This window comes from Artemia sp. Qi Xiang Cuo, chromosome 2, assembly GCF_049724085.1.
Source record: "Artemia sp. Qi Xiang Cuo chromosome 2, ASM4972408v1, whole genome shotgun sequence".
Lineage (NCBI taxonomy): Eukaryota > Metazoa > Arthropoda > Branchiopoda > Anostraca > Artemiidae > Artemia > Artemia sp. Qi Xiang Cuo.
In genome coordinates this window covers 86,817,585-86,825,932 of record NC_142795.1, presented here as the reverse complement: position 1 = coordinate 86,825,932, position 8,348 = coordinate 86,817,585, and the positions used below count along the sequence as shown (strand labels likewise).

Below are 8,348 nucleotides of genomic sequence, written 5' to 3'. Positions count from 1 at the left end.
ATAGTCAAAGAAGCTAAAATCTTACTGTGGCAAATAAGTGCACCTGAATCAGATTGCCCAGTACGTAAGGGGAATAAAGCACTTTCTAATTATTTTAGTGACATTGTTTCTCTGTTAAGATCTCTTGACAGCAGAGACACTTTTGTACCTATGTTTGTGATAAAGTGACCTACAGAGGTTCAATGTGCCCCTGCAAATGCTTATACTTCTTTAGTCTTTAAGTTTAATGAGCTACAACAAGCGGTTGATGATACGTCAGGGAAACTTGACAATTATCAGTTGAATTATCCTCAACTTCCGAAACCTACCCCAGTAATTAACACTTATACGACAGTTATTGTCTCTAAAGTGCCTTCAGATCTGTCTGATCCGATTAAACGCAAATCTGTTCTCGATCAGACAGCTGGGCATGAAATAGTTTGTAGTGTAAAACCTGTTAAAGACTGATGGTATGTCAATATCGATAAATCTGCAACTTAAGATTTTTGTACATCGGTTCAGAACTTTATTACCGGAGCAACAGTTAAAGTACGATCCAAGCGCTTCTTTGGGATTCTCCGAGGTTTCCCAGTTGATGTTTTTTCTTATGAAAAGAGTAGGTGACATTAAATAAATTATGAGATATTGTTCAAGAAAATTTGAAAGTCACCGAGAGGAGAGGAGGTGGGAATTAAAAAAAAAAAAAAAAAAAAAAAAAAAAAAAAAATAGACTGCAAGGTATAATAAGTGCAAATCGACTGGGCCAGACTAAGTCAGTCAAGCTTGAATTTGAAGACTCTTTCACTCAGTCTGCTTATTTCAAGGAAGGAATTACAGTTGGATATGAATTTGTTTGAATTCTCTAGATTATGTGATCATTGGTGACTTCAATGCGAATACAAATAATCCGTCAGTGAGAAGTTAATTATTGTTACATTATTTTCCACCTTGCAAAACTCTATTAAAATCTCTTCATTTTTTTTTCGTCACTATAAAAGGCAGTAAAAGACATGTTTATTTCCACATCTGATTATTTACCATTAACGCATCAAGTGTGTTTATAAAAACTGAAGATTACTACTTAGACCATCGCCCTATCTTACTTACTCTTACGCTGAATTTAAACCCTGCAAGTTTTTGTAAAGTACCCCGGTTTAAAGTACAGCTGACAATGTCGGAGGCAAGCTTTCTGGGCGGAGGAACGAGGTCGAAGAAGCCGGTTTTGTGACAAACATGGTGTGACGCAAATCCTGAAGGCTGGTATCAGCTTTAACCTGATAAAAAAGCAGTGCTAGCTTTTCTCCTGCACTGATGATCTGATGCTTTTCTGAGTTCCTCCGGCAAAAAAACGCCGCATTTTTTCTGAATTCTTCATTGAACTTAGCCTATAAAAGTGACACTGGCTTTCCTACACCATAGATCCTAGAGGTCGTATCGAATCCGAGGAAAGCACGGATGGGCAGTATGACCTATGCGACTTACCCAAGCCTGCTGTTTGGTTCTCATATGTTTTAGATTTTGGCTTTTTCCGGTTTGGTCTCCACTCAAAAGAAAAGTGGGTAGCTTCCTAGCTGGCAATGACGAAGAAGCAAGACGAGCATGTTTGTTTCATTGCCACCAAGACAGGGTTCTACATCAAAGCAACCTGTCACTGCGGCTGTCGCAATCGTGAAATGTGCATCACCTGAAGCATACACGACGTGACATCCTGACGAGCTTAGCACTCCACCAAGCAGGAGGATGAATTTTCCCTTGCTCTTCAGGTTGTTCAGGAAAAAGTCTTTTTTGAGGGTTACCGTTGTTGTCCCAGTAAAGTCGATATCAGGAGATCTCATGCCTTTCTGTCTTTTCAAGTGAGTCTGGTCTCTTGTTGACAGCGAATCTTCGTATCCGTCGAACACAACCGTAGCATTTCCAAAATGAGCTTTGACATAGCTAGCTTAGGCCAGACATATTTGTCCAAAAGTGGCGCCGGTTGTCCAAGGCAATTTATCTAGGAGCCATCCTCCATCTAAAACATATTTGCATCTCGTTGAAAGATTCGCAAAAGAGCCTTCGGTCATTTTCCAGAGGGCATTTGAGAGGGAAGCCTTGTCAGCTGTGCGTAGTATTTGGTATGACCCGAAAAGTGCAGAAGGAAAAGAGCAAAGTTCATAGCCATGAGTATCCAACAGATCCTGATCGTTGGCAGTGGCTACAGCCGCTAGTCGCTGGAACAATAACGTTTGGTCAATCTCGACCGGCTCACCAGCAAGCTTCGGAGCCGACTTTGCAACCAAAGTTACGACTTTATCTCTCCTTTTGAGTACAAAAGTCTCTACTGGCTTTCCAACCATCCCTTGCAGTATGTGCAACCCAACGTCTTTTTTTTCGTCGAAGTTGACCTCTGGCAAAGAATTCACTCCGGTAACAATATTCATTAGTTCCTGACCCCCGTTGAATGGCTGCAAAGGCTCAAGGAACTTGAGAAACTTATTCAAATCTTTGCTGTCTCTCAATATCCTGGACCCCAATGTATCAACAAGCTGGTCGCTTGTGTGGTAAACAAATCCGGTTAGATCTTGCATGATTGCATTCATTTGATTTCGCACTGGCATAGATAGTGTCCAGATCGACCGCTGCGCTTCATTTAAACCTGTCCCTCTAGTGAGACCGCCAGAGGTCTTCAGATTTTTCATGAAGACTTGTTCTATAACAAGTTCTGCTGCCAGTCCTAATCACGAATGTTCGGTTCTGTTAACAGAAAAGTGACCTTTGGATCTTTTCGCATAATTCTGGCTGCGATTCTTTTAAACCAACAAGGGTTTATAAATAAAGAGGGGCTGATTTAGCATATGTAGTTCGACCTCATGCCGCAAAATAAGGAAGCATACTAAACCAGCTCTGAAGATACAGGTCGAAATCTCCCCTCAGTTCAGCGCGAACTGACATCCTAAGAATTTTATTCATTTCAGAATACTGTTCAAGCCACAGTTTCGCAGTCCTAGATTCGCTAACTAGCTCCTTCTTTGCCTGCTCAATTTCTTCTAAAAGTGAAACCACCGCTGGAGACGCAGAAGGGTCTTCAATAGAAATATTTCCGGATGTCAGCTCTGTATAGACACTGGCTGCACTCACTATTTGGGGTGCGGGTTCACTTCGTAGACCGTCGGCAGTATCTTTGAAAGTACAGGCAAAAAGTTAGATGTGCAGAGCCAAGTCAAGAGGAGAATGTGCCCTCATTGCTCTAGAAACTACTTTGCCAGAGATGATGTGTTTTACAGTGTTCGTTGCGTAGATCTGTTCAAGGACTTCAACCAAACCTGCTTCTTCCATAAGATAGCCCATACACCCAAGAAAACTCATTCTTCCATGAAAGGACCCAAGCATCACTACGATCTCTTTCAAGGGGCTACTGAAAGGCGACGATTCAACCATCATTCTCGCTTTCCAATACATTGGTTGGTCGAAGGTTATAACAGAAATATGGTTCAGTTTCTTTGCCTTCTTTGCAATAAACATCAACGTTGTGTTGATACACGTGAGATCATTTGAGTCTAAATCAATCATAGGCAGGAAAGCTATCGATGACCACCTCTGGGTTTTTCCAGCATGAGCTGACCGTATTGCACCGGACCAGCCGACTGGAGAATCTCGCAGAGCTAGCTGAGAATTTAACCACATGATATCAAGATGTCTGCCATTGTCTTTGAACTCTACAAGTACCAACTCTACGTAAGTGAGCTGATTTGTAAAGGCAGTATGCTTCACGTAAGGGTAGATCGGTATAGCAGCTTTTTCTATAATTTCTTTCAAATCAAAATCTTCTCTGGGAAACACGCGAACTCTTCTTTGCCTTCCGGCGACTTAATCCCAAGGATGGCCATACTCTTGGTATGTTGAGTTCTTGGTCGGGGCTTTCAGCCATTGCCGCACATCTTTCAAATCGGAGGGTTTCTGCATAGCCAACACAAAAGCCTAGGCTGCTCAGTGTGTCGACAGCGTCGCAAGAAATGAACCGATGATGCATAGACTCAGCCAACCCCAGCTGCATTGGTAAAATGATACTTTGAGGTCCCGTGTTTTTTATTATTGCATACCCTTTTGCACTGAGACTATGTTTGGCAACGTTGAGTTTTATCAAAATAGACAGAAAAAGCTCTAAAGATGGAAAAAGAGTCTTTATATTGACCTCTGCCAATATTAAGATGCGTATTCTTCTACGGACGATATCACAGTCTTTATTTCGCTCTCCCTAAGCTTCTCCCCAGCCGTCTCCCTAAGCGTCACTATACTTCCCAGGAACATCAGAAATGATCACCTTGTCACCGAAGTAATCAACTAGCACTTTCTTCAGATAAACGTTGCTGTATGGCTTCAGATCCGTTTCGGCTAAAAACTCCTCCATTTTTTTCGCAATATCGGTCAGTGTAACCTGCACATCGTCCAGACCGACAAAGAAGTTCGCAGATTTTTAAAACGCTTCTTTTTGAACCTTGTCGGATGGTCTGCCATTTTGACACTTCTTTACTTCAGGTTCACCACTTGATTTTGAATAGCGCTGAGGCAAGTTTTTTCAGTCCGGAAGTTCACTGAACAAACTGTGTGATAGACAACATGTGCTGCATGGAGATCTGCAGTTGCTACATTTGTCACTCCCAAAATGTTGGTCGACCATTCGTCTTGTCTTTGTGAACACAGAAGTCCAAAATGCGTTCTAAATGTGTCTGTCCCAAGAGTCTGGGATGGAGAGCAGCCTGGATGACGCGGTTCAGCAATGACAGGGGTCGCACAAAACAGACAGTCTTTGTCGAATACGAATAAAGAACTTGCAGAACGTAAGGATCTACTGTTACTTTCTTGATTACTTACTAAATCACTTTCATTGCAACGTTTAAGACTAGAAATTCTTCTCTGGTTACTGAAGTCTCTTCGGCAGTGAGCATGAACCTTGTAACCGGGGTTAACTTTGACAGAATCACCTCTTTCTTTACTGGCAATATTAATTGTGACGGCACCTTTGCTTCCAAGCGTAGAGAAACTGTTATCATCTCCTTCGCTCTGAAGACAGATTGCACATTGTGAAGCCGTACTCGTCTTAAATGAAGATACGAAAGATTCAGTAACAGAGAACTTGATGAAGAACTTAATTAAAATATCAATATTAGTATTAGAATATTAGAGTATAATTAGAATATAATATTAGAATATTATATAATTAATATAATTAGAATAATTATGTAATTAGAATATTAATATAATTAGAATATAATATTAGAATATAAATTAATTAGAATATTAGAATAATATTAGAATAACAGAGAACTTAATTCAGTAACAGAGAACTTGATGTGGGAAGAGTACTGAAGTCACGAATCTTCATTATTATTTTTATTATCTATTGGAAAACCCGTCATATATAAAAGGAAAAGACGGAGCAATAAGCAAAAAAAAAGCAATACACAGAAACTTAGGAGCTATACCTGTGGTTTTTAGTGACGAACGCTGGAGCTAAGATCTAAATTAGCTCTTAGAAAAATTTACACAAACTAAGAAAGAAAAACTCAATTATACACTGCTCTGTAGGTACGCGACATGTTTCTTTTTTTAGGCTCCTAAATACTGAACAAACATAAATAATATTAACATCATTGCATCAAGCAGTAATTTGTAAAAAAAAAAATAACCCAAATAATTATCAGCGAATTAAAAAAGATATACTGTAGATAATCATATAAACTAGTGTCAATATTACAACAAACGGTAAAACCAACTAAACGATCCAATCCCCGATGCAAGCACAAAACTGAACAATTTAAACGACTAATACGATGTTGTCAGCACTCCCTGTTTTTGATATTTTTTAGTTGGATTATTAGGGAGATATGGAGCAAAGAAATTCACGAGATTTGTCCTTTTCTTGTAGAAAACTGAAATTGAAGCACAAATTGAACGAACATAGTGAACTGTTGTCAGTGACGTAACTAACACAGTTTCCACAGATTCATCATTTCAAGCATTAAGATTCGGTTCCAGGAGCCGCAAGATGGCGTTGGTAAAAATAGAGATAAAATGTCACGAAACTGAGTATAGTAGTCACTTAAAACCAAAAGAATTCTCAATGGTACAAGATAAACAAAAAATGACTAACATTCTTGAAGATTCGGAACAAAAATGACCAAATATTCACAAGAAAACTTATCTATTTTGAATATTAAGGTTTTCACATTTTGGGTTATTCAGTTACTGAAGAGAAACTAGACATCAGTTCAGAGAACTCGTCTCTAGATTTCATGCCCATCGCTAACCTGCTGATTCCAGGCCTATATCCGGCTAGCAGGATTGTCGTATTTTACAATCATAATGACCTGAAAAACCAAAATCTCCCTTTCTTCCCCGCTTTTCCCCCTCATAACTGTTCAGGGGACAGAGTAATCGAGGTTCTGATGCAAGATTTGGTTTCTACGTTAAAAATTACATCGGAAATCATCTTGACTTGGATCATCCGACCACTTCTGGATTTTGCGAAATTTCCCCTGGTTTCCCCGTTTTTCCCCTGCGACGGATTTTCCCATGGGTGGGTTTTTGTGCGCTTTTAGTATGTTATTCTCTGATTTTTCTGCATTTTTTGATGTAAAAATCATTTTTGTTGCAATTTGTCTGAGGTTGGGCCTATTTTTTAGCTAATTTTACTGGGCTAAAAAAACAAAAAATTAAAGAGCAAAGAAATATAAATATTACAATTATAAAGAGATGAAATAATGGTTCCTATCATGACGGCATTATAAAAAACGATATGATGTAATACAAAACATTTATGTAGATGCAATATGTGCCATATTTTAGTTTCAGAATGGTTCTTACTGGTGAAGTGTCAGAAAGTGTTCCCGGAGATAAAAATTCGATGATTCAAAATACAGTGAACAAAGCATGAATTTCAGGTAAGGGAATTCTTATACTTTTTTAAAAAAATCTTTATTTAGTAGATTGGCAAAACTTTTTTCAGGAAATCTGACCAATCCTTAGGGGAAATCTCTTTGTTGGTATGTTGTAATATCTGGTGTTACAGAAACATACTTGGTCAAAATAAAATTCCTTGAATTTATTTTCAAGTTGAATAGGTTGGGCCTATATTTTTAGGATTCGTATTTAAGTTTTTTCATTGGTTCCTAACATTTTTGTTATTTGGGTCAAATAATAGCGTGCATCATATCCATAGGAATGACATTTCAAACTCGCAATTTCATTTTCTTTTCTATAAAAAAATAAATATGTCCTTCATAAAGGTATTTGCAAGTGTTTGGAAGCATTTTGTGCGTTGCATTTGACCTAGATTTTTCCGAGTGAAATAAAAAATAAATTTTTTTATTTTTTTCTTAGGATGAGTATTTTGTGCTGGAGGCACAAGTGCGCATATAAAGATTGAAGTCATAATATTTGGGGATTTACTCCATTTTCTTTTTTAGATCTAAAATTTTCTATTTGGGGTTCTGGATTTAATCTTCGTATATCTTTTAGTTGCTGGGGGGGGGGGTGAGAATTTGTATGTATTGGCTTTAGTCATTTTTGTTGAATTGAACTATATGTGTCTAGATAAAGTTTTTTTGAAAGGGTGTTATGTCTTATGCTAATATTAATTTTTTCTTATTTTAACATTTTAGGTTTAGTTTTGGAACTAAATTTGGTTAGCGGGACTAATAATTTGTAATATGGCGCTTCTATTCTATAATGTGTGTATTTTATTATATGTCTTTCTGTATGGGGTTTAATTTTTGTATTCACTGTCTTTGCTCTTAAATAGTCCAAGATTAAAGCTTTTTTGTTTTAACTTCAAGAATTATCACAAGAGTTTAAAGGTGTTTTTTTTTGGTTGATCTCGTTTAATACTGACTTTATGATTTTTTTACAACCTCGTTTTCACAACAACATTAGCCTTCATAATTTAACCACTTTCAATACATACAAAATTGGAAAAGGTATTAATATACATGAATAAATAATTCTTACATTGACTACGAAATAGTCGTCAGTTAAGCATCTCGGTCGGAAAGTTAAGAAGTCCCTACGAACAATATCATTTAATTTTCATTCGAACGTGCCTCGGTAAAGCGCATCAAAAGAGCCTTTTCGTATAATATGCTTCTGGTAGAAAAAATAAATAATAAAATACTGCAGTTGTATGGCCTTTACTACAGGCAACGAAATAGCATTGCCACGGATTTTAGCTGTTTTCTCTCGCGCTTCATTCAATGTTTAATGGGTCAAAGTTTTGTATCGTATTGAATTATTTACGTTAGGTTTTATGTTTTAGTGTGTGAGACTCTGGGTTTATATATTTTGTTTTAAATATTGTGTGTGGTTTTATGGTTTATAAATTAGTCTTGTCTTGT

The 8,348-nt window shown here is 37.6% G+C and overlaps 1 protein-coding gene across 1 annotated transcript; it reads right to left on the bottom strand.

Annotated features, from left to right (window-relative positions):
- Positions 1–1,919: 1,919 nt before the first annotated feature.
- On the bottom strand, positions 1,920–2,657 carry LOC148955745 (uncharacterized). The gene has a single exon (XM_089107901.1). The coding sequence runs from the start codon at positions 2,655–2,657 to the stop codon at positions 1,920–1,922; it is 738 nt and encodes a 245-aa protein (XP_088964027.1).
- Between the last annotated feature and the right edge of the window lie 5,691 nt (positions 2,658–8,348).